The sequence below is a fragment of the Neolamprologus multifasciatus genome, chromosome 13 (genome assembly GCF_963576455.1).
Source record: "Neolamprologus multifasciatus chromosome 13, fNeoMul1.2, whole genome shotgun sequence".
Classification (NCBI taxonomy): domain Eukaryota; kingdom Metazoa; phylum Chordata; class Actinopteri; order Cichliformes; family Cichlidae; genus Neolamprologus; species Neolamprologus multifasciatus.
Window position 1 is genome coordinate 16,551,668 of NC_140451.1, and position 26,665 is coordinate 16,578,332.

General features: G+C 41.7%; 1 protein-coding gene across 5 annotated transcripts; it reads right to left on the reverse strand.

Moving 5' to 3' along the window:
* Positions 1–805: 805 nt before the first annotated feature.
* LOC146505302 (vinculin-like) lies at positions 806–25,024 on the reverse strand. 5 transcript variants are annotated; one of them, XM_085183375.1, is made up of 24 exons: positions 24,570–25,024; positions 18,355–18,425; positions 17,120–17,270; positions 16,451–16,559; positions 15,494–15,616; positions 13,924–14,084; positions 12,105–12,195; positions 11,872–12,019; positions 11,585–11,738; positions 11,131–11,306; positions 10,948–11,046; positions 10,065–10,255; positions 9,630–9,656; positions 9,158–9,357; positions 8,730–8,858; positions 8,440–8,589; positions 8,211–8,319; positions 7,809–8,111; positions 7,599–7,723; positions 6,614–6,799; positions 5,360–5,536; positions 4,245–4,448; positions 4,066–4,170; positions 806–2,691 (listed from the first exon to the last, which is right to left on the reverse strand). In XM_085183375.1, exons 1-24 carry the CDS (start codon positions 24,735–24,737, stop codon positions 2,545–2,547), a joined length of 3,504 nt encoding a protein of 1,167 aa, XP_085039501.1. In that variant the 5' UTR covers positions 24,738–25,024; the 3' UTR covers positions 806–2,544. The 5 variants fall into 5 exon arrangements, with proteins under 5 accessions (XP_085039501.1, XP_085039502.1, XP_085039503.1 ...); XM_085183376.1 differs by lacking the exon at positions 9,630–9,656 and having other exon boundaries at positions 24,570–25,023; XM_085183377.1 differs by lacking the exon at positions 10,948–11,046 and having other exon boundaries at positions 24,570–25,022.
* Between the last annotated feature and the right edge of the window lie 1,641 nt (positions 25,025–26,665).

Consider the following 26,665-nt stretch of genomic DNA (forward strand, 5'->3'; position numbering starts at 1 on the left):
ATTTTTAGGGGCACATATTTCAATAGACAAATTATTGCATGAATTTAATCAAACCTTTCAGGTCTTGTGGCTGATTAATGTTTTGTTTTTTGTTTTTCCTCTTCAGTGGACCTCAGGACTTTCATTGTTGCTAACCTCACCAGTGTGTTCTGTCTTTTGGATGTAAATTCACTGGGCATTTTATTAGGTACATCAGTCCAACTGCTGTTAATGCACATATGAAATTAGCCAATCACACCAAAGCAACTCACTGCATTTAGGCATGTAGATGTGACTGAGATGACCTGCTGAAGTTCAAACTAAGCATCAGAAGAAAAGTGATTTAAGTGACTTTGAACGTGGCATAGATGCTGGTGTATGCAACTGAGGTTTACTGAGAATGGCCTGAAGGACAGAAAATATCCAGTGAGTGTCATTTCTCTGGTTGCAAATGCCTTGTTGCTTTCAGAGGTCAGAGAATGGTTGGACTACTTCAACCTCACAGGAAGGCAACAGGAACTCAAACAACCTTTTGTTGCAACCAAGGTATGCAGACGAGCAAGTCTGAATGCACAACATGCCAAACCTTGCAGTAGATTGACTACCACTGCAGAAAACCACACCAAGAGTCAATTCTGCCAGCCTAGAACAGGAAACAGAGGCTACAATTCACACATTCTCAGCCAAACTGGACAACAAGGAACCTGGTTTGATGAGATGAATACTTTCCTGGTATTTTTTTCAGACCATTCTCTGTAAACCCTAGACATTGTTATGTGTGGTTATGCGTTTTTCTAATACTTAGAACAGAGAACAAGAGGCCAAGTCCAGTCATCATTATAGTCTTTTATTCTTCTTCCAAGGCACAGCAGATGTGTTGGCAGGGCTAGAAGCTATCAGAATACATTCGGGGTGTGAATGAACACATCAGGTGCACACGCAGATCTACATTGTGTCGCTCTCAGTGAATAGTCAGTGCTGCTACATGCTCAGTAGGCCCAAATAAAAGTGAAAATGCGGTTAACATTCTGTGCTGCAATCCAGAGCTTTGTCCATTAGTGTCATTTGGACTGCTCACTACTACTGCTTAAATGAAAAGACTTCACATACAGGTGCATACAAATTCTCCACTGTTAAATTAAAGGAAATAAAAATATGCATTTGCTGACTGACTGCATGTATTAATGTAAAAATATAATGTTTAATCCTAGATGACAACAAACTCATTTTAAATATATTTTAGTGTTAACCTAAAAATAAAATCTACGTTGCTAGGTTGACAATATTGCCTGATAAAAAGAGTTGTCTTGTTTTCAAACCACCGGGGTCATCTAAAAAAAGGAAACAAATGGATTTTTCAGATGATGCTTTAGAGCATTTAACGTGGGACTACTGAGCTCAAACAGAGAGATATCTGGATATCTAAAAAATAAACACCCAAACAATAAAAGGATGCTGCCTAAAATCATCAGCTTTGCTAAAATTTCCAAACAGTTCAACTGTTACAAAGAGTGCAGTACAGTGCAGCACTACAAATAGATTACAAAAAAAATGCAAAGCAGAGTAAAACATTCATATCTTTTGGCTAAAAATAAACAGACCTTAAAAAAAGCACTCCGGGTCCTCTACAGAGGACGGCACTGTCTGCAGTAACCTGGAGTTTGAGTGTTTAGCTCACAGTAATGTAAAACAAATCCTTTGGCATTGATCACTGTGGAAGTTCAACAAAAATGAAAACACAGAACTGAAAACACACATTAAAAATATATCAGTTAAGCTTGACTTTGACTTCAATGTCACACATACTGCTGCTGTCAAGTGAAAACCCGTGAGCTGTAGTGCCAACCTCCCAAGAAACAACATAGTCACTAACAACCATATATTTTATTCTAATCATACAACTGCTTTAAAACTGTCTCATTTGTATTCATAACACCTTTAAGTTCTTCAAGTATAAAATCATTGAAGTGATGATGCTAGAACTTCTGAATTTGTAGATCTTTAGTTTAGAACATTTATTGTTAAAAAGTAAACAGGAAGGAAAGTGAGCTCCTCAGCTCGCTCCAATACTCCCGACTTTAGAGTCAAACTGAGTGAATAAAGCTAAAAATCTTTCATAAAACAAACAATTATTGTATATACAATAGACAATAAGAAACTCACTGAAAAAAACTGAATGCAAAGTAAACGTCCTCTAGGAGCATTTTAGTGTCATAATTCGCCTTTAGAAAATAGAAAACATTTTCATGCAAAAAATATATACCTGAACTTTGGATAAAGTCTTGTAACACAACATACCAAAAATATACTTTAAAAAACTGTCTCCGATATACCTGTGCGATTCCGCTCACGCCATTAAAAGAAACCTGCATGGGACCAGATCTAATGCTTCCTGGTGCAAACACCCAAACTACAGTGGAGAATGGCTCAAAATCCCGCAGCTTCCTCTTGAAGTGCACATGCTTACGCTTAATGCATATGCACATTGCTACTTTACTCGAGGTTTGTGCTATTGAAGCAAAGTTTTAAAGAAAGCGCATCATCCATGTCAGCGACCAGGTATGATTATTGGTACCAGGGGGTCTTCCGCACCCATCGGAGGGTGAAGCCCGCATCGGTGCGGATCTTGATGGAGGCTGCTTCTGCTTCTCTGACCGTCTCCTTCACAGACTGCATCAGATTCTGGGCGTTATGGACCAACATCTCTGTGGCCTGGTGAGGCAAACAAAGCAGTAAAATAACAGCTTAAAGATCTGTCACAAATTTTGGCCATGACATGACTAATCCACCTTAAATGCAGAATTTATTTTTTTTTAAATTAAGTGTCCCATCAGTTACATTTGTTCAGTAATGCCAAACTACTAACCCAGCTTTTAGTATAATAACAGGGACTGCAGTGTGTAGTAGAGCTTTTCAAGTGTGAAAAGACAGCTACGGCATTGAAGTAGCACTTTGCTTTCTGCAGATGCTGAGTTTATGGATAACAATAGAAAAAAAGGTTGGATTGTGCATCACTGTGAGGTACAGTTGGGGTGAGAAGTTTACTTACAAATGTCATCTTGATTTTGAGCATGTATTTTTAATTATTTCTTTGAACTGTTGCAGGGTGAAATGATTGTACAGCGTACATCTTTAAAAAACAAGACGTGACAAAGACACATACACTGACACAAAACAAAAGAAGATTGTTGATTTGTGTCTCTGTGCTTTTTAATATTTTTCTGTTCCAGGTCTTTTTTTTTTCTTACAGGCGTAACATTTGTGCTTTTCTATTTGTGCTCTATCCTTTTATTGTACTTTGTCCCATTTTTTTCCACTGTTCCTTTTTCTTTCTTTCCTATTTTTTCTCTTGCCTGTCAGCTTAGAGATTGCCATATTATACATTTACTGTAATAACAGAAACAACCCAAACTGTCACCGTTCAGGAACCTCCAAGGTTCAGGCCTGCCGTGAACTGGAAACTGCTGGAACACCAGTGTTACTGTGCACAGTGAAGCAAGGTGATTAAAGGTGTGATTGAAAAACTGAAGGTGAGGCTTTCAAATCTAAGAACACTGTACCAACTGTCAAGCATCATGGTAGTTGTAGCATGTTCTTGGGCTTGTTTTACTGCCAAATACAGTAAACATCAAGGCTAACATCAAGCCCTGACTGCAACCCTACTAAAAATTTGCGGATTACACTCAAAAGTCAGGTCCATGCCTGGAAACCAATCAATTTAAATGAACCAAATGAGCCAAAAATGATACCAGAAGTTTGATGATGATTACCAAATGCATTTGATCAAGCTGCAACTTGCTAAGTGACATTAAACAAACATTAGTAGGTAGGGTATGTATATATTTGAGCCTGTATGTATACTTTTGACCTTATGTGGATGAGAGAAAATCCTTCATAAATTCAAACTTGTGCATAGGTTATTGCTTATTAAAGTCATTAAATATGTATGCTGCACAATCACTCCACTCTGGAAAAAGAACAGCTCAAAGAAATCATTAAAACCCCCAAAATACCATGACACTCATGCCCATGACGGGTGAATTTAAATTTCTGACCACAACTGTATGTGCTTTGTTGTGCGTTTACCTGCTCTGACTCCTCTTCACTAATGTTTGTCCGCCCCAGCATGGTGGCTTTGACAGTAGAGAGGATCTTCAGCTGAGTACTGATGGTAGGGATTCGTTCACAGACCTTTGGCAGGAAGAACAGATGTTAGATGTTTCCCATTGAAGACAGAGTGCGCTTGTGTCTATGCAAATCCTCACCTGCAGCAGGTTTGTTCTGATGCGTCTGTCAGTACACTGTTTGGCCACTTCTTTTGCCAGTCTTGTCACCTCATCTGAGGCCTTGGCGATGTCCTTAGCGCACTGGATCAGTGCTCGTTTGTTCCCGCTTCCACCACGCACCAGCCGAGACATTTCTGCCATCAGCAGAGCCATCCGCTTGGCTGCGGCTATGATGTCATTACCCTGTTGAAGAATGGGGATGTAGAAAAGGAGGAAGCAGTTAAAGTTGTTAACAGAGAAACATGGTTTTGGGAAACCAGACATTAAAATTCTACTGTTTTGTATTTTTACATTTGAATTAAAATTAAATGCAAGCATGTTTAACAGGAGAATGCATGCAGAGTCAGTGCAAGTTTCCACATACTCGTCAATCCTCAGTGAAGAAGATATTGAACATTTTATTCGATTTTTAATTGAGATTTTCATTTTCTTTGTGTCATTAGAGTCAACCTGAAGTTAGTACACATGAGGTGATGTTAAAGTGATTAGTACTAGGGGCTAAAAAGCAGAAGCAGGTGACCAGAGTGGGTAAGCAGGCAATTTAATGTCATATCTAAATCACCCAGAAGTCTTTGGGAAACTGTCATCCTTGGCTTCACAGGTTGGCCAGACAATGAAAGTCTGACAACAGAGGCAATGATGAGACAGAGCGTCTGCCTCCTCCTTTGAACCGCTTTACCCAAACATGAGCTTAAGGGCTTGTGAAGCCAGTACCAGTTTATCCACGTGGTGCAACAATCAAACCTGACATTCCCACAGTCCTCGGCGTTTTGTGCAACCATTGCATGGCATCAGCATTACCATTTGTGTAACCAGGTCTGAAAATAATGCAACAAGAGTAAAACAGCAGCTGCAGCTGGTTGGAGTTTTCCATTGGTAGTGGCAGATGCAGAGCTCAGTGTTCAGACAGCCCCCGGTGGGTGTTTCCTGTCCTGCGGGGCTTTCCTTGTGTCGTGCATTTATCTCTTTGCATGCGTGGGTGTACGTGCACATGTGTGGGTCAAACAGTACCCAAAACACTTAGAGCCTTTTACACATACTGTTTGATCCACATGTGGTTGTGTGTGCGCTCATGTGCATGTATGTGCGCAGACCTTGCTGGACCACTTGCGCGCCTCCTGGTGGAGAGACTGGGCAGCTGCCAGAATGGGTTGATTGACAGGCTGGTTGGATGGCATCAGCAGCAGCTCTGGCTCATAGTCATCCTCACCATCAGTAAACTCATCTTCATCATCTACCTCCCTCTCCTCTACTGCCTCCTCATCTTCAGGCTGGGCCAGGCAGTGGGGGGGTTTGTTGGTGGTGGTTGGAGGATTGATGGGGATGGGAAGGAAAGGGAGGGAGGCAAAAGGGGTGGGAGGAGGAGGAGGAAAAAAAGGGGGAATGTGGAGAAGAAGAGGGGAGTGGAAAGCCAGGGATAGCAGGAGGGAAGGAAGCATGGGAAAAGGAGGCATTTAGTATAGTATGAGAGGCACTGGGTGGAAGAATAAAGGACAGGAGATTTACAGGAGGAAGGAGGAGCGTATTCAAGCAAGGTAAAGGTGCAGGGACAGGGGAGGTGAAACTGCACACATAGGCACAGACGATTTAGATGGGGGGAAATTAAAACGAAAGAGGAGCTGGTTTGGGAAGGCAGCGGGTGGATGATGTGCCTTACTCTGAGGCGGTGGCTGAGCTGAGAGTTTATAACCTATTTGCATAATCAAACAAGGTCTAGTGCTGAGTTGGCAAACTGAGTGTGACCCAACACCAGAGATGTCTGGATGTTTGTGGATAGTTTTTAAAAGACACACAAAACATCTGTGGAAAAACTGTTAGCGGCACCATTAAGGGGAAATGGTTATCAGCTCCACAAAGATAGCAAGAGGGCATTATTCCTAGTTATTTATACAGATTAGCTGTTCCCGTGTACAGTTCTTTTACACACAAACACACACACACACACACACACGGAACATTGACAGCCACAGAGATATGAGGAAAGACGAAGTAGATAACGTCTGCTGTAAGTGGAGTGTGCTTCTGTAATATAGATTTGAGGCTGGGATTTCTCACTGCAATATCTCATATTCACTTCGTGCATGTTGAGTGTGCACGTGTGCACCGTGAATAAAGTCACATGCTGACACTTTGAACAGATGACAGTTTCCGGTTCCCCTCTGAAAATGGAATCAAGCAACTGATTTCCATATTTCAGGACCAACATAATTTCAAGAATTTCAGGTATCCACAGATGGGACTTTTTTTTCTTTAGACAACTAGCCAGCAACTAACTAGAAATCATGACTTTAAAATTATACACAGATGTTTGGCTAAATATGCAAATATGCACGTTTGTGTGAACTGACCTTGCTTGACCACTTGCGCGCCTCATCGTGCAGCTGCCTGGCTGCCACCATCATGGGCTCGCTGAGCACCTCTCCAGCTTTCTGCTCCGGGAACTCCTCGTCCTTTTCCTCTGGAGGAGGAGGCCGAGGCGGAGGCACTTCCCCCTCTGGTAACGGAGGTTTGGGTGGGGCCTGCTCATCACTAACCTGAAAACACACATACATGTAGTTCATAATAATTCATAGACGTTATTCCATCATATTGCTGTTTGATCCTAAATTGCTTGGGTCTGACCACCGTGCATAACAATATGTGATCCACAAGTATATTTAAATTCAGTTTTATTGATATAAAATTCACAAAACAGTTTCCTCGAGGTGCTTTATATTGAAAGGTAAATCCCTACAATAATACAAAGAAAACTCCAACAATCAGAGGACTCTCTATGAGCAAGCACTTGGCAACAGCCGGAAGGAAAAACTCATTTTTAACAGGAAGAAACCTCCAGCAGAACCAGTGTATGTATCAGAAATTAGTATTTCTCGGGACAAAAAATATTATATTTAGATAATATAAATATAATATTTTTATATTTATATTATAATATAATATTATAATATATTATATTATAATATTATAATATAATATTATAATATAATATATTATAATATTATAGAATATTATATTCTATAATATTATATTATAATATAATAGAATAGAATAGAATAGAATAGAATATTTTTAAATATATTATTTAAAAATATTATATGTAGGTCTAAAATAAATGGAGACAATCAAATTTAAATCATAGAAAAAATATTCTTGGCTCTCGTAACCCACTCATGAGCAATGTGAAGACCCCGTTTCAGAAAGTTTGTTAACCCCACATAAAGGAAGACTGATATATTTCCCTAAAACACTGGAATCCCAGTTTAATAGTTTAACTACTACTACTAAAGTCTGCTGTGGGAATAAAGTGTGTTATGTGTGTTTGAATGTGCTCACATGGAGCTGATCCAAGTCAGGAGGTGGAGGAGGGAAGTCCGGCTCCTGAGGCTGAAAGGCTTCTCTAACTTTTCCGACTGCAGCCAGGATCCTCAGACACGAGTCCAAGTAGGCTTTCTGCAGAGCTTTGGAACAAACAGCGAAAACATGGTAAATAAACCTGAGTCATTCTTTATCACTCATTATATTAAACATGTTTTTCTCCTGTACCTTTATCTTGGATGTTCCCTGCCACCGCCTTGGCGTCCATCACCATAGGCGAGATGGTGTGCGAGAGGATGTCTGAAGCGTGTTTCACAGTGTCTCTGAATCGTGGGTCTTCAGAGTTCTCAACTTCCCTCTTAGCCACCAACAGGACCCGATTGGCTCTCCTTGCTATGCTTGTTGCCCCGGCAACAAGCATTTGGGGCTGAACATTTGCCATGGCAACTCTGCACTTGTCGATGTCTTTCTTTATCGCCTCCTCAGACGCATCTAGCAGAGATTTGGTGTCGATAGCTTCATCCACTAGACCTGGGAGAGAAAACACAGATAAGCACGCCTCTGTAAATCCTCTCATGTGCAGCAAGGTAATATTTTAAGCAGCACGAGAAATGCTGAGAAAATCCACACCGGTGAGTCTCTCCACATTGTCGATCCACTGGTTCTTCATGGTGTCAAAGTGTTCATACGCCGCTTTGTTCCCAGGATTCTTCAACAAGATCCGAGCGGCAGACGTTACCTGGATGTGAAAACAAACAAAAAAGTAAACAAGTCACGCTCAGACTGTATATAACACCTACAGGTTTTATCTTGATACGTGATCATGCAAATCACGGGCGGCCAAATCAAACAGAAGCACCTGTGGTGTGAGCTCCCTAGCATGTTTCACAGCAGCATGGATGCCTTCTACTGTAGTCCTATTGGCTGTTCCCACAGCAGCAGCCTTCTCTGCCGTTGCCCCCAGCCGACCTGCGTGGGTCTCAAAGTTTCCTGCGCGCTCTTCAAAAACCTTTCACAAACATTAGAAGCACTTCAGTCAAAATGTAGACATAATCAACCTCCCACGCCACACAGCTGAGCCACGGTGTCTATTAGTAGAAACAGGTGAATGGGACGTGTTATTGGTGCTGTGTTTTGTGCATTACTGACCTCTTCTCTGTTTGGTGCATCGGGAGGTGCAGTTGCAGCCACAGCCAGCAGTTTGATAGGTGTGGTGGTGTCACTGAAAACATCAGACACCTCCTGGGTCATCACCTCCTGCATGCGCTGCCTCAGGTCCTGGATGAAGCAGAGATTGTTGCATAAATCCACCAGGGGGAGCTCTGCACCAGCACTTTCAATAAAATCAACATTACTGAGTCTTACACTATGCATCCTCAGTCCCCATACTTTTGTTATATTGGCTGCACCTTTGGATCAAACAGAAATATTCTAGCCATCGCACATTTTCCCCTTTTCCACAATTTTTAGTCAGGTATATTTTGTGTATTTGAAAACGTGTTTATATATGATTACAGGGGAGGTTGTGTTTCTGCATTAATTTATTTATAGACTAAATGTGCATGCTTGTGAGATACCTTAAGGGTGTCCTGCAGCTGTGCAGCTGTAGCGCGTGCATGAGGAGCCTCAGCCTCTCCCCTGCCAGCCATGTCTGCCAAGGATGTCATCAGAGCCTCTGTTCGGTCACAGCGCCCAATCATATCCTGACGATACGGGCCTAACAGGCCTCCTGCCAGCCTCCTCCCTTCCCCAACCATTCCTCTGATTGCTGCCTGACCTAGAGAGTAACACAGGGTAGAAGTCACGCTCTAGATACCTCAATCACAACCCATATTTAGATATAGAAGTATCGCTTTTTCTTTTTTCTTTTTGTTGGTCACAGGGACTAAAAATACAAAGTGAGAAGTGATGTCATTTCTTGCAACATCAATAGTAGGATGCTATAGTTTGCAGTAAATGCTAGCATTATATAGTTTCCAGGAAGTTAATAATGTTACTAATAATAACATGTTTGGTTATGTCTTCTAAGAAAGCTTCATAGAGCGATACCTGTGTTCCACTGTAGCATCTCACACTCTGTTCCCATACGGAAGCATGGGACAAAATAGGAAACAATCAAATGACAAAGCAGGAAGACTGCAATAACAAAGCATGAAAACAATACAAGAGTCCCTGAATGACTAAACTAGTCAAGTTAGTCAATCAGTGATGCACAAAATGCATCATTGTGGGCATTTAAGGAAACAGCACAGTCATTTCTGTGCCACGCAATCACATTTCCTGCCTGAGTAATTTTACTGTTACCTCACTGATCACAAATGCCTAACATCCCCAAAGAGCGATATTCGCTTGGTGTCTGGTTTCTTTTACAATCCGTCCATCATCCACAGAGATGCACAAAATGCGCTGGAAGGTCAGGGTGTTTATTTTTGAGACAAACTACTGCATCATCACTCCCTAGAGCAGTCATCCAGCACCACTTACCTACTCCTCTGTCGTCCACTCCAGGGTTGTTCACCCAACGGAGGGCCTGCTCCATCTTGCCCTCCAAGGTTACTGCAGGCTTGGCTGGTCTCATGTTGGCTACGGCGCGGTTGGTTTTAGACTGCAGCGTCAGTAGCGCCGCACCAATCTGCTTAGCGAGTGCACGGGCCTCAGGACTGTCACCTTTACCCCTGAGACAGTAACAAAGATAGACAACTTGAGGGAGAGACAAAAAAGCATAAAAGACTTAATATATAAAATAACACTACACCCCTGTTAGATACCACCAAAAAAGAGAAATACCACTTTTGCTTTTTTGTGTAGTAGAAATAAAGACAAAACATTTCTATATGTGTATGTCCAGATTATTAGACATAAAACTACAAGTTCTGGTCAGGACAATAATTCAGGGCACAGTTTAAGAAATGCCTTTATCATTCTTCTAAGAAAAGAAGAACAAAGTCAGATTCATGTATCACAAAATCTCTTTTTATGACCTTGCACAGTCGTTTTGACTGGATACCGTAATGCAGTGATAATATCTCTACTAAATTACACATTGTAAAAGTACTATCTGTTCCAAATGCGGAAATCATAGCCACATTTTCTACATTTTTTACCCTCAAAGTGCAGATCCGTATTAATTAGAGCATATCTAGGTAATTTGTTCAGTGTTTGAAATTGAATTTGCTTTATGCTCAATATATGCAGCTGAAGACCATTACAGTTATGTTCCTAAAAGCAATCTTCATCATCATCTTTGCCATCATCCACTGAGCTACAGAAACATTTGGATTAAAGTCTGTTGTTTAGTTAAGTGATATTTCCCTTTAAATTCCCCTCCACAAAAACACCGTGACACTGTATTCAAACAGTTTAAAACCTTTTTGGAGGACTCATGCCCAAGGTTGACAGGCAACAACATACTTTCCAGGTGGGTAAAATATGCCACCTATTGGTGGCATGGGGTTGCAGTTTGAGCCTATGGAAAGAGTGTCTAAGTATTACGTATAGTTTTCACAATGCACGTGTCATCGAGCATGAGAAATGTGAGGTGAAACCGTACTGTCTGCGTAGCTCCATAAGCCTGGCAGTGAGTCCTGCGATCTCACTTATGGAACGCAGGATGTCGTCCCTCTCTTTGGGGTCTTCGCATAGATTGGCGATGCGTTTGGCTTCTGCAAGGAGCGCTCTGATGTTCTCCTCCCCCTCGGGACCGCCGTGAGGATCAGCCAGCCATGCCTAAATATGCACATGTGCAGTATGACATATGAAATAAGTACCTCTTTTGACACGTCTCACTGTAGAGCTTCTATCATGTGAAGGGGCTATTTACTAGTGAAGATTTTACCCAGTGGGGTCTCTCTTTTAAACAATAATAATTCTGAGAGAATTTGTAAAGTATTAACTGCAACACTTGCTTGGAAAAGGATTAGAGAAGTAGAGAGTCGGATTTGCTGGAATAAAGCAGTTCCCTGGTTAGTGTAGCTCATTCTGATATTATTGTTGTTCTATCTGACCTGTGCAGCGTCCAGCCTCCTGGCAATAGCCTGTTTGGCATTGATTAGAGCCTCCAGTCTGCGAGCAGCACTGTCCACTTTGCCAAATAGCAAGTCTAAGCCCTGCGAGCACTGGCCAGCACGCTGCACACACCCCGGGGTCGGGCCTTGGCCTCTGTTAAGAACAACAAAGACACTCAGCCGAGGCTTGACAGCTGAATACACAATTCAAATGCGCACCTAATCGCACACCATGGACAGAGGATGGAAAACTGTTTCACTCACACATTCTTGCAGAAAAACCCTACCTAGCTCGTAGATCAGTGACCTGGTCAGTCATTTGTCCCAGAGCCTTAGTGGTCGCCAGTATGTCTTTCCTCTCCTTCCCAGCACACAGCTCTCCCACCTTACCAGCTTCGTCCAGTATTACACGCAGGGCCACCTCACCGAGGTCTCCTGGAAATGACAGACCGCCATGGCATGACATTCACGTTTGACGATTTTTAGCTGAAGCCACAATAGATAAGAAACAAACAGCCACCTGGCTGTCCGTGAGGGTCTTTGAGCCAGCTTTTAGCTTGTGCCATCTTTGACTCAATCGAAGCCAGAGATCTCTTCAGGGCCTCCATATCCTGAAGTAAAGAGAAGAGATGTGTTAAAGAAAAATATATTGCTTTCATTACAGAAAAAAGACACTTTTTATAAGTAGTTACAGTTTTACAGATTATTTGTTGTCATAATTGCTATCTTTACGAAAACTCGGGCACATCTAAATCTGTTGTCAGTATTTATGGGTTGAGGATGGTGTACACAAGACTGATGAAGTGTATAGGACTAACAAAATAAACTTTAAATCCGATGTTCACTGTAATGGGGAACTGTATTACCAGCAGTGTAGCTTTCTGAATTTTGGATAAGGTTTTCTAACTGTGAGACTTTAATTTCCAGTGTAAAGCTGGACTTGGCTCACATTTGTAAAGGCTATTTTCTTATGGGAAAGTTCAACACATAGATGTATACATTAAAACTGCCTCATATAAAACCTATATTTTGGTTTATCCACAATTAAATGGATGGTGGCTTGCAAGCTATGAAGTCTTAAATGTGGGCACTAACAGCCCAAAATTGGTTTTATTAATATTAGTCAATGAAGTCGTATTACATTATTAATTTCATGCTGTAAAATGGGTTCTATGTTTTACACAGAAATCACCACTTTTTACAATGTCTTGCTAAAAATAATTCCTTATTATAAAGGAGAAAATAAGACTAAGTGACTTAATCTAAAATGTCACAGACTCTTTCAGTGCTTCAACCAGGAAGGAGAAAAAAAATGTTTTTTCCAGTTCAGAGAAGAATGAACCTCTTAAGTGGAACCGTTCAATACAGCCCATCCATTATGGATGGATCTGGACACCAACCAGCTTATTTCTATAATTCATGACCCGAGAGGACGGCAGTCATCGCGTGCCAGCGGTTTCTCTCACAAACTGACAGTAAGTGCTTATCACAGCTCATACACAGCGGTACAGACACAAACAGACAGATCATTATCAAAGGAGGCTGTGTGCAGAGAGAAACATGCAGAGTTACAGGTTAGACGAGTGAAACAGAGCTTAACTTTGGCTTAAATTATCTCAATGCACAATCTCTAACTGATGCCCAAAAATTACTTTTTCCAAGCATGTATATGCAGCCAAAAACAGCGTCTTATTGTGCTACGATGGTCGATCGTTGACAGCGTAAACACGAGACAATACACGAGAAAAAATACCATGACTGACGACAGGTGTTAAAATAAAAAACCGAGCTGAGAAACTTCTGTTTCAGGCCGTTTGACTCGAATGGACGTCTGGAGACAAACAGATATGCACATATGACAATAAAGTGATGAAGTATGTGTGCTGTACATCACACATCAGCCAACAATCAGTGGACTGAAACACAAAACACTTACTGTCAAATACCAGCATGACAGATAATAATAATAATGTAAGCATGAGGACATATTGTGTCTCCTTATCTCTCACACACATACACGCTTGCATGCTAGAAACCGCTGATGGGGAGAGAAACAGGCTTACCTTCTACAGGGAGGAAAAGAATGGAGGAGGAAGGTACAGAAAGGAAAGGAAAAAAAAGGAAAAACCAGGAGTTATACTAGCGAGCAAAAAGAAAAAAGTGACAGAAAGTGAAGAGCGATTCTTTTTCAGAGATGCAGCTCAGTGAGGTTGTATGTATGCAAGCAGGCACGCCAGCGAAATCTGATTTAGGTATGTGGGGATTATTTTGTGGGGTTTTTTTTTAGGTTTGTGGGATAAAATGAGAATCATAGTCTTTAAATGCAGCACAGGTTGTACCTTATTGGCCCAGGCGTCTTCATCCCACGTGGTGAGCTGCAGGACTCTTATGATCTCATTAATTTCAGCGCTCATCTTTTCAAAAGTGAACCTTCGGTTTCTCTCTGCCTCCTCAACCCCGGCACCTCGACTACTCTTCGTTGCGACAAAAATCTTTATAGCTGAGGAAAGAAATAGCAGTATTTATGTTTACACTCAGGTAGGACGATATATTCAACTTAAGATAAAGTGCTCATTCAATCTAAGAATCTATTGTGGCAAATAGAAATGACCCACTTTAAAAAATAAAAGCTTTTAAAATGCTGATTTTAAATGACCTTTGTGGCAGCACTAACATGCTTGGACTGATGGTGATTAATGCAAGTTTAGTATTTTCTCTCTTTATAGGCATTATTTTTCATATCTACCAACTTTTAAAGGATGGGGATTAAAATCTTAAATAGTCTTCTTTGTAATACTATTATAATTGTTATTTTAGAATAATTATCTAATAATGCTACTGGCTCTAAAAGCAAGTGTAGACCCATAGACAAACATTTTTCATTTTCATCTTCTCAGGTATCTTATTTGATTTAATGTCGGGTTTTTTGTTTTGTTTTTTTACTATCCACTGTTTAAAATATCGATGTACCTAGCAAAGTTAACTGATCAGTCCCTAGTTTGACCCTCTTATCCAGTATGGTCATGAAGAAAAAAAGGGGAAGAATGCAATGGATAAGTCTCAACACAGTGGTCCAAAACCAATTAGTGATCTCCCAGTGGTTACATACATTTCAATATACACTACAGGACAAAAGTACCAGTATCGCCTTTGCATTAAACCTACAGGAGGAGCTTAGCCATAGAAACCCATGCCACGAAGCTCCTAGCGCACAGTTTTTGTGCTGATGTTAATGCGAGAGGAGGTTTGGAAATCTGCAGTTAATCAGTAAAGAGGGGTTTGGCAGCTTTCACCCCGCACATGGTCTGAGTCTGTGTGGTTGAGTTTCTGTGGTTCTGTGGAATATCAAGTGAAGAATTCTCACAAACTGTCTTATTGCAAAGGTGGCATCTTATTACAATACCAAGCTTAAATTTAGTGAGCACTTTAAAACCATCCATGCTTTCACAAATGTTTGCAAAGTCAGAGTCCATAGCTTGGCATGTGATCTAATACACCCGTGGCAGTGGGACTGAAAACACCTGAATTCAATGAGACTGAAGCAGTGCAGCAAATGGGGGGCAGTAAAACCAAATCAATAAGCTCAAATGTACTGTATGCTAAAGAGCTCTTTTAGTTGGCAAATAGTTCTGTAAAATAAAAATGTTTATTCAGATTTTTATGACACTTGACCATGTAGTCTCAGTGCATTCAAGTAGTTGAAACAGTGTTCCTCTACTCTGTTGGTTGGTGCAGAGTATAAGAGTAGTGCAGCAGAGATGTTTGTAGGCGACGTATGCGCGCAGTCACACTCACATCCCCATCCCCAGCATTTAATGACTGTAATTATCTGCGTTGCTATAACAACTCTTGGATGCTCAATGATCTGTGCTGTCGTTAGCCCACACATGCGCAGCCACGAACACACACCTGAGATAAGAACGGGCAGCAGCTCTTTGACAGTGTTCATGGAGCTGACTAGCATCTGTCTGTGCTCTTGGTGTGTCAGCTCCTGCTGCCTCTCCTCTATCATCTTTGACATTTTGGTCATCCCTGAAAAAAAAGAAAAAAGAAAATGTTATTGACTTTGGTTTTGGCACTGCTTTAAGTATGCTTGAACAATCAAAGGCTAAAAGCTTCCCCCAGTGTATACGCTAACTGAGCAGTTCCAACACAAACATTGTAACTTCACGAACGACTGATCTCACACAATGAAGGCATCAGTCAAGTGGGAGAAAACGTTTGGCATCACATTTCCTCCAGCTCATTATGCCACGCTGCACTGACAACACAATTGACCTGTTGCCTCTGGTGATAAATAGCCTGTTTATGGTTCTCCTGTCAGTGAAAAGACTCTGATCCTTAATCAAAGCATTTTAGTGTCAGAAGAGCACTCAGCGGTTAATTTAGCTGGTAGATGGATCTTTAAACTAAAGAGTCGTGTAAAACAAAAGTTTGTTGTCCCGTTTTCTGCTTTATGAAGCAAACTAATCCGAAAAGCACAGTTTATAACAGCTCTACACAAATTACTCAGCAAACATTCTTTATTACTATAACTTCTGTTTCATTATCAGTGAATCTGACGGTTATTGCCTCAATTAATTCCACCTTTAAATGACTTTTTGCATTTTCTAAGCATCAATCTTTAAATATGATATTCTAAGTCTAGGCTTAATTGGTGACAGTTCCTACCTCTTTCCAGTTCCATAACATTTATAATTTCTTTATTTAAAAAAAATTTAAATGAGTAAAAATGTACATGTTGCAGTAGATTTTGAATCAGGGCTCTTATTTTTAATTAACTTGTGTGAATCTTTACTTTACTAAAGTGATGTTTTAAGAACCACACAAAGACTTTCTCACAGAGTAGTGGGGATAAAACTTCACCTGGTCCGAGGTTCTTGGTGTATGTGATGAGGTCTTCCATGGTCTCCACCACCTCAGCTACTGCCAGATACTCCAGGATACCTTTACACACTCGGATTATCTTACGTACCTACAACACAACGCGGACACAGTCTTAAGCAGATGCAGGCGTAAAACAAAAGCCACATTTTAATAAGAGAACAAGGAAATTCCTTCTTTGCAGGAGCTTTTTTTAGCCTGAAGTTACTCAGTTTTTTGTGTGTCTGTGTGTGTGGGCTTGTGTGTATCTGTGTGTGTGTACAGTCTTGTGATGTACGTCTTGTGACTGTGAGAAGCTGCTCTTTCAAAAATGAGGCTAGTGATGGTGCGTGTGATGGCGCGTGCCCAATGTGATTCCACTTATTGAGATGCCATTGAATCGCACAAGAGTACACACAAACAAACCCACCAAACTCACACTTACGCACACACACACGCATACACGCCCTGAGTTATGACAGAGGGAAGTCATTTGATCTCAGTGATTAGATCTGGGTGCATCTGAGACTCCATTACAGCTCTAAGCTGAGTTCCTTCTTCCTCTGTACGGCTATATAAAGCTTTACTTCCATGAAAGATGCCACACCTCTGAAGTAAGAGTGATTATGAGGACACACACAAATTTAAGGAGGCATGCACAAACAGACACACCTCTGCCTCGTCGAAGGTAAGGAGCAAGTCGGATGTTCCGGACAGTATCCCTCTGGATCCATCGATCAGGTAATCTCGTGCAGGAACAGAGTAGGGATCCGCTTTCAGCATCTGAGCAGCTTGGACGAGCTTAGAGCATGAATTCTCCACCCTGAAGACACACAGCAGACTTAGGACTCATACTGAACACACGCACACCTACCAGTCAGTCACACTGCATCAGACCCGAGAGACATCAAGGAAAACCAAACCAACACACAGGCGAGATGTGAGCCTGACAAGGTGTCAGGCTAAGCAGCCCACACAGTAGGCAGCGTGTTGTGCACTTTGAGTTTTTCACTATTTATTTGGCACTCGAAGGATCACAATTTGAGAAGGCCTTCTTATTAAAACCTGTGGAGACTTGAGACATGTTTAAATTGGCTCAAATGATGCAACCTTCAATTCAGAGTTTGCAATCTGCTTTTTAAATAAAAAAAGGCGGTTTCATTTGCAATCCTAAATTTCTACTTCAGAGATCAGTGATTACGATAGATTTTTAGGAGCATTCAAATAAAGCCCGGTCCCTTCTCTTTCTGACCCCCATTGGTTAGGGTATCAATGGCTGCTGGTTCATCTATATTTAGGTAGGTTCACATTCCCACATGTTCCCTGCTAAGCCCTGTGAGTGAGATTTATGGTTTAGTGTCCCATGTATGTGTGAGTGAGCTGTGAGAGTGGTATGTGAATCTGATTGAGGTCTGGACCTTTTTAACGTAGCTGAAAAACGATTAGAAAAAATATACAAACAAGCAATGAAAAAAAAATATGGCAGAGACAGACAGATGATATTACTGGAAATGTAGAATATGCGTGGACATAAATGCAAGAAATACGGGCAAGCAAAAATAGCGAGGTCTGTGAGCCCCAGAACTGCTGAGTAGCTGCTTTCAGCCAGCACCCGGAGTTCATGTCAGCTCTTTGGATGCAAGCAGGAAAACAACAAACAGCTTCTCAGCAGTCTGGAAGCTGGAGCCGGACGGTCACTCGGATCCGGTCTCAGAAGTGGCTCTTTGTTGTAGCTGGGAACACAGCCACGTTTCCTAATGTTAAATGGGCTGAAATTTTTTTTTCTCTTTTTAACAAGTTCTCTGTCTGTTTGCTGAGATAAAGTGGATCTGTTGCTCATAATTTTCTCTCTGGATGTTTCTGTGAGTGACAGAGAAACGCACACAGTGCTTCAGAGGCAGACTCACTTAATAAACGCAGGAGGCATGTCTCTCTTCATCACCTGGTCCTCGGTAGTTTGAACCGTTTCCTTTCCCACCTGCAGCACACACACAAAACCACAGACAAATTATCATTAGCTCCTGCAATACAGGAAGCAGTGTTCAAGTACTATTAATAGCATGACAGGTGAATGAGTATGTATCAATTCACACCTATTTCAGTCATGCATGCATGTCATATCTTTGCCTGAGGGGAAGCGGCTCAGGCTCGGGATGATTTTGTGGTCTGTTTTTATACACAGAGGCAGGAAAGACGTTTAATGTTGCACTTCAAAAGCTCTTTCAATCTTCAGATCATGGCTCCATGCTGGAGATCTGCAGTGCTGACTTTATCTATTCATTAGTATAACTCACTGGCTTTGCTTAAGCAATTTAAACATAAGCAAATAATCATCCATCCACGCATCCATCCATCCTCTTCAGCTTATCCAGTTCAGAGACTTGGGGAGGTTGAGGCCTTTCCCAGCTATCAAAGTAGACCACAAGTCAAAAAAGAAATATGCAACTGACTTCAAATTTGTATTTTGTTTGACAGCTAAGATTTAAAAATGCACACCATGATCTAGTTTACATAATATTTTAAGTTGATGTGTCAGAACTGTCTGCTTTGACTTATTAAGCATTTTTTTTCCTGTTGAGGTGGAATTATTTTAGAAAGCACTGGGATTTTATTACACATGTCTGGTATTAAAAGCTTTACAAGTACAAGTCAGGGCATTTAATCTTCCCCAAAACTAGAAACTACATCACTAACAGATATATAATGAAGAGCCTTGATGCACAAAATTACAGATACAATCATCAAAGATAAGGTATGTACTAAAGTTCAGTATTCCTGCAGAGGTTCAGACTGTTTGTTAACCTGTGAAACAGAAAACTTGTTCTGACCCAAACAGACACACACTTGAGATGCAATTACAGTGAGATGATGACATCAGTCTCCCTGCTGCTGCATCACTGAAATTTGCTTAATAGAGTTTCTGGCTCCAGAGAATCAGGAAGCAGCCATCGCACACTCTGAGCCCCAACCCTCTTCCCTCTTCACATCTTATGATGGTGCTTTTATGACATTTATGGCTGCTGTAGGCTGCTCGCCTTGTAATTGGAAGGTTGCCGGTTCGATCCCCGGCTTGGACAGTCTTGGTCATTGTGTCCTTGGGCAAGACACTTCACCAGTTGCCTACTGGTGGTGGTCAGAGGGCCTGGTGCCGCCAGTGTCTGGCAGCCTCGCCTCTGTCAGTGTGCTCCACCAGTGTGTGTGAATGGGTGGATGACTGGTTGTGTAAAGCGCTTTGGGGTCCTTAGGGACTAGAAAAAGCGCTATACAAATACAGGCCATTTACCATTTACTCCATTTTTGGTCAGTGCATAACGCTATCATCCTCATTATTTATTTTTTTTAATGTGAAATGCTTAAACAATGAATCAGTTTCAAGGAAGTGACATGGAAGTACCTGCACCCCCAATAAAATGTACTTCATGACCAGTCTAACTGCTCAAAATGTTAAGTACAGCTGTCCTAAAAAGTATTCACACAAAACTTCTAAACTGTAATTAGATATTTCCTTTGAGAACATTTGGAAATCACCATATAAATGCGAACTAGACATAGATGGATAAAATTAATGTTAAACTCCATCCTTAAAACAATGAGCTATGCCTGCTGCACTGACTTTACAGATCTACTATAAATTACATGCTACATAATCAGTAAAATGGTGCCATCAAAATGATAGATATAAGTAATGTAAGCTCAAAACTCAGCGATCAATGCTCAAGACTTTTCTAACAGCTCAACAGTTTCAACATAGGATTCAGGATCCTCAACAGTTTGATTTGCCATCACGAATGCTGAGACTGAGATACTTAAAAAGAAGAGCAGCTTTTTGGACCACATAATACTGATTAAAACAGAGAAAACTGAACGCTAGGTGCTATCAATTCACAGTTAATTTAATATAGGATCTACAAGTAAGCGAGAGTACACAGGAATTTCTTTAATGGAAGCTAAAACAATTATTTATGGGACAGAAGTGGATCTTTGAGCAGAATAAATATGAATATTTTCTCCAGGAGATAACAAAGGTGTTTCTTCTTCCAGAAATGCACAGAGCACACGTGGGGTAGAGAGGAGGGAAAAAACTTTAATGATTGTTTTCAGATGCATAGCAAGTATTTTACCATTTTAAAACCTAACTTTATATGTTTTGTTTTCCTGGGGTTTTTTCTGTGAATGTGGGGCTTTGTTTACTCAAGTAGAAAAACACTATATAAGAACCAGTCCACTTTACTACCAACTTTGTTTGCTATATGGCAATAGATACTTACAGTGTGTCTAAATGTAATCTGAAAATGGACAGGAAGTCCTAGCTGAGTAGCTGAAGCCATCAGTTTCCCTGTTTGGGAAAATTTTACACGAAAATGTGAGGAATGTAGCTCCCCAAGTAGAGCATGTCCTCCTGATTAAACCCTGCAAGTGAACTCAAAGAGTGCCATCAGGTGACTGATCAAAGCGCTGTGGAGAGCAGAAGAGCTTCCTGTAAGCAGCAACACTTGGTATTGATTATTCAATACATTATTAATGCACAGTTAAGAGGTTTGCTGATAGTGTGATGTGTATGCATGTGTGTGGGTTGTTTTTTGTGTGTGCAGTTGTACATCCTGCAAGTTGGGACTACTTTGACAGGAAATGCAGCTGTCAATCACAGCTGTCAGAGCGGGTGTATAGATCAGAGATATTACCTCTGATGAGCGTGCAGCTGACATTTCTGTCCAATCTGTGAATGATGGCTGATCTTTTCTCCCTGCCACTAATGACTAATAATTATTTTAGAGAACATCTTGGTGGCCTGGGGTTCACAGACTGTGGCCACATGATCCCATGCTGCTGCATGCCATCTGTCCTCTGTCAACCTCTCGTTTTAGCTCTGTTTTGGTCTCCACTGGGAAATATTTGATTCATTAGCTTCTACTGGTTTTCATGTGGTAACCAGACCTTTAATGACAGTGTGTGCAAGAACTTGTACTAAAGAATAAATAAATGAAAAAGAAGATTTTTTTTTCTCATGGAGTAAAAAAAAACCCATTGTTGTGTTCTTGTGAGCAGAAAGATCCTTAAACCAAGCTGTGAAACATAGTTTAATTGGCTAAAATACAAATTAAATACTATATTTTTAGCAAAGGTTCATACTGTATGTTAACTGGGACTAAGACTCAGACTGTGTGTCAGTTTTTACATATTTTCCTTTGACAAATACCACTCACACCGAAATTATAAAAAAAACAAAACAAGCAAACATGTTCAAAACTAAAAAAAAAAAAAAAAAGGGGGGGGGGGGGAAATATCTTACAAATCTACAATAACTCTGGATGATTCATCACCGTGCCCCCGGTTCCTCTTGCCCATGAATTTCATTTGCTTTTATTAACATCAGTTTCAAATCTGTAAACTATTTATCAGCTGTAAGACTTTATGTCATAATACAGCTTTATCCATGAATAGATTTAAGGCACACTGGGAAGCAGAAGGCATGTGTGGACACATAGCCAGAAGACTTTTCCTGGGTCTGCCAAAGAACAAGGAGAGATGGCTCATATTTAGAGCTGGCTGAGAATTTGTGTGTGTGTGTGCGCGCGCGTGTGTGCGTGCGTGTGTGCGCGCGCGTGTGTGCGTGCGTGTGTGTGTGTGTGTGTAGGGGGCTGGAGATGGGAGGGCAGACCATGATGCTTGGCAGGGTCTGGTCTGAAAAAGCCAGAGACACTTTCTCTCCCTCACAGTGTCCAAGCCAATGTGGATGTTTTGTCCATCCCTTACCAATCATGAAAAATTCTGCATCTTCCTGCAGCCTCCCTCCTCTCCCTCTCTGTCTTAGTCTGCTCACTTCCATCAGCGTGTGGTTACTTCACTCAACGGTAAATCTATTTATTCCTTCCTCTCCTCCCCCCCCACCCCACCCCAAACATACTCAGGGTCTGTGCTGACTCCTTGAGGAGCAGACACCTTGCAAACTCCACCAAGCTCACACTTTTAGGCACATAAAAAACACCAACCGTATCTTTCACATCTTTTAGTCGGATCTGCATCAACCCACGCACAACTTCTGATGGATTGAGACAGACACTATCTTTGCAAGTGTGTGTGTGTCTCAGTGACCTAGATTTTAAGTACCCCCCTACAGCCATCCCACTGTGGACGAGGTTAACAGTGAAACTGTATCAGTGTGCAGTGGGACTCTGTGGTGGCATGTTGCTGTATACTGTGTTATATCTTAGTTCAAATTGCACGAGCGTAGAAGTGATTCACCTTTCTAAAATAAAGCATATGTGTGCGAGTCTCTTACATCCAATTAAGTGTATCTACCCAGCAACCAGCTACTGCTCGTTTTACAAGCTCAGTTCTCAAGCGCCCTTTGTGCTCGCTTTCAACACAATCTTGTCACCCACTTCAAAGCTCTCGTTCCTCTGTCAGTGGAGCAATCATCTTGTCTGAGAGTACAACAACTCTCAAAACTTACATCCCTATAAATATACCACTATAGAATGCGAAGTGGGGAAAGATGCAGGCTTTATTACTTTTAGTTAATCCATTTTTTATGTTTCCATCCTACCTACCAACATTTCTTCTGTCTGACACATTTTTTCCCCCCCTCTGTGCTCAGCCCTGATATCTTCACACCTCGCAACTCCATCTGAGACCCATCAACAAGCCTGAGGCTGCTATTAGCCTCCTTCTGCTCGCTGTCTGTGTGGATCAACTGAATGGATCAACAAGGACAAGCAGAGACAGAGGAGCATGCCTGGTAGCAATGAGACATCAAGGACTTAATCCACTTGGAGGGTATTGGATAAAGGATGGGGTTTTCATTGTGGCATGGTGCAGTGTTCGAGTTCAAACTGAACAGCCTGGGTCATTATCAGTTAATGAGATATTTATCAAGATGATCTTGTGTGTCCTTGCACGGGAAAGAGTGAACTGCTATTCAAGAACCACAAAAGATGTCACTCGTAAGTTTTTTTCACAGGAACATTACACAAGTTACTAATTGTGCAACCTATCCCACCATCGCATCCACCATTTGTCTCGGAAAATGTAGGCACTGTGCAGCAGATCAAATTTTTAACATTTAAGGAGCAATGATTTCAATTTAGTGTGTCGTTTCTATTTAAAATATGACCAGAGAAGCAATTACTAATGAACGTGAAACCAGCTTCTTCTCTGTAAGAAGTCCTCCTGTCTGCTGCTATTTTCTCTTAAGTGAGTGAAGCCAGGTCACCCCAGCATCAATGCAAACGTCCAGGATCAGCATTAATGATGTGGCCTCTATTGATTTTCTCCCAGGCAGTGCGTACAGAGGGGACATCAGTGACTGACTAAAGCTTAGCTCTCTATAAAAATCGACCAATTAGATTCCACAGGACAGAGAAGAAAGACAGCGATGGTGTAAGTGGAAAAGTGGAGGGTCAAAGAAGCTTGAAAAAGAATGAACAAAGAGATGAGCAAAGGAGTAAGAGATGAGGTGGGAGTCTGATAAATGACCAGAGTGTTTATATAGTCTCTGTGGAGTTTATTACTACAGATGGATGAGTTTCATAAATTGCAAAGTCTGCAATAATCTAACTTGGGCTGTTGAAGCTGAGAGCACAAAACCTACAGTACACAGGTCCACCTACGACACAGCAGGACACACACACACACACACACACAGGCATGCTTTTAATTTAATCACCACTCATTTCTTCCGCCCTACAAACTTCATTGACCTCAGCCGCCATCTGATTACAAATCTCAGCAAACTTTGCTATGTTGTGTTGCTTTGTTGTACTACTGTAGGAACTACTGTAGGACCCCGTTATAACATGCACGAGCGTTAGCTGGGTGTATGACAGCTTTATGTAATTTTAATGGCAAATAAAGACCAAACAGGGATTTAACTCCGTGAACGCAGAAGCCCCACAGAAAATAAAATGAACCGATATTGGCATATGATAGGTGCAGGGCAGTCTGCTGACCTGCTATTCTAATGATTTATGACACATTAAACAGACGCTGTCACACCACTGCAACAGCCAGTCTCCAGAAATATCGCTTTTCTGCAGGTTGAAAGTTTGAGTGGTAAATGTCACTTCATGCAGGCACTTTGCCATTGAGCTCATACTGAACTGACGCCCTGATTCAAACTCACCCGCACAAGGTTGCTGACAGCAGCCTGCACAGCGGCCACCGGCACCGTCAGATCCGGGATGGCTTTACCGTCTACCTCCCCCTCCTCGTGCATAATGACCAGGTGAGAGATCTGCTGGGCCACTGGCTCCAGGATACTCTCGATGGTTTTGGTGTGAAACACCGGCATCGTGAACGACTTTTTTACCGCAGCCCCGACAGAAGAAGAAGAAAGGCGGCTGGTCGCTCCAGCACTGATGGTCTCCCTTATCTCTGCTTCTTCCCTCTCCTCCTCACCGACAGGAGGACAAATACCGAGTTGTCAGCCCAGCCCCTGAGAGGAAACCCTCTCCTCCCGGTGTGCACCGTCTCCTCCGTAGAGCTCTTCGGTAAAGGCTGGACTCAGACGGTTGGTGTTCTCCGGTGGGAGCGACCCAAATCGTGACAGAAGGAATCACCGCCCTCTGTCCAATCACAGCGAAGGAATACAGCTGCCAAGCTGGTTGGTGTTGGTGCGCATTGACGCCTTCCCTACACACACACACACACACACACACACACACACACAGTGAGAGCTCTTCCCAAATGACGTCATGCATGCCAATAGCCCCCAAAAAGGGAAAGTGTTGGGGTAACTTAAGCTATTATGATTCAAGATAAGGGGTGGGGGCGCGCAATATCAAGGAAAGAACAAGGGAAGCTTGTAAACATATTGAGCTGTGACTCCCTGCAGACTCATAAAGGTCAGCTTTACATCTGTGAGACTGTAAGGGATAGAAAAGGGAGCAGGTTCTGCACCACCTAGTAGGCTCTAGTGCAGAATTTTTTTTTTGTTGGTGTGGTTTTATGAAGCTTCGAACCTACATCTGACATATGATCTCTGTCCATTAAAAGGTGGGTCAGGAGTTCATGTCTCTAGGCCTCAATGTGCAGGTCTAAATAAAGACCAAGGATTCAGCTTGCTGCAGTCTGGAGCTGAAAGGAGTCTCAAAGATTACAGCACAGCACCCACATGCTGTTTCTCTGCTTCTGGACTTTGGTGCTGAAGATAGGCTACTTAACAACCCAAGTGACAATGCTCATGAATGTCATTTATACCTGCAGTTCTCGCTTGTGTGTGCATGCTTGCTGGCTTGTTTGCTGTCCATGCACCTCACAATTGAATCTCTGTTAGGGAAAGTGGCGAACCCAGCAGCAAAAACTGCAGTATTTATAACCTCAAAACCCCACATTAACCAAAGAGCCTGCAACCAAGTGTGGATGCATGTGGACAAAAGGTTAACCCCCCAAATCAGACATAGTGGACTGGTTAGAAATGACCCCACAAATGTCCTCTCATCTCAGGAATTGTCCTTAAAGAGGAGTAAGAGTTGTACTCACTGCATCTCCAAACCTTATATGGACTGAGGCAGAGTAGGAGATGCAATAAAGTAAACTGGTGTCTATGAGTAATTGAGGAGGGGTGGGACAGTCTCTGATTGGCTCCAGTAGCCCTGCTGTGAACTATCTGTATATGTGGACTTGTCCAAACAGACTTTGAAAGAAAACATTGCTGCAGGTTGTTAAGAGAGGCTTTAGAGTATGTGCTCAGAAATGACACAATGACCAACTGGATGTTATGGTTGTTCACAACAACACTGTGTATTCTGATGCTTTCATTGCACTTAATCTGCGTATCATGGCTGGAGCAGTGATGCTTAGTGCTCCCTTCAAATATTTCTTCTTGAGTGATTGTTGTTGTGGTATGTGGTCATATTGGGAGTCATGCTGTATGTCTGAGAAGATATGAGGTTTGGCCACTGTGCAGCAGAACCATGTTTAGTAGCACTGCCTTCACTTGCACATAAGCCACAGTTTCTTACTATAGCACTACAACATGCAGTGCTGTGCAAATGTCTTTAGTCACCCTTGATCTAATCAGATGCTTTTCAGATAGTGTTACATGGTAATGCATGGTACTTTTCTATGTTCTGTATCCCATCACTTTTGAAAAAAATTGCCTGTGAAAGATTTCCAAACCCTGACGTTTTCTCTGCTGTGGTTTACAGTAGACACACACTGCTCTGCTTTCTCCTGACCTGCTCCATACATATTAACAACAATTTTAACCAAAAATGG

Bases quoted from the DNA above. Each gene is read 5' to 3' on its own strand.
- LOC146505302 (XM_085183375.1), bottom strand. From the start codon at position 24,737: ATGCCGGTGTTTCACACCAAAACCATCGAGAGTATCCTGGAGCCAGTG. The intron at 14,085-15,493 runs GTGTGTGTTCGT...TTCTTTCCTCAG, and splicing joins GCTGCCCGTTCTTATCTCAG to CTATAAAGATTTTTGTCGCA. The intron at 11,739-11,871 runs GTAGGGTTTTTC...TGTTCTTAACAG, and splicing joins GTCACTGATCTACGAGCTAG to AGGCCAAGGCCCGACCCCGG.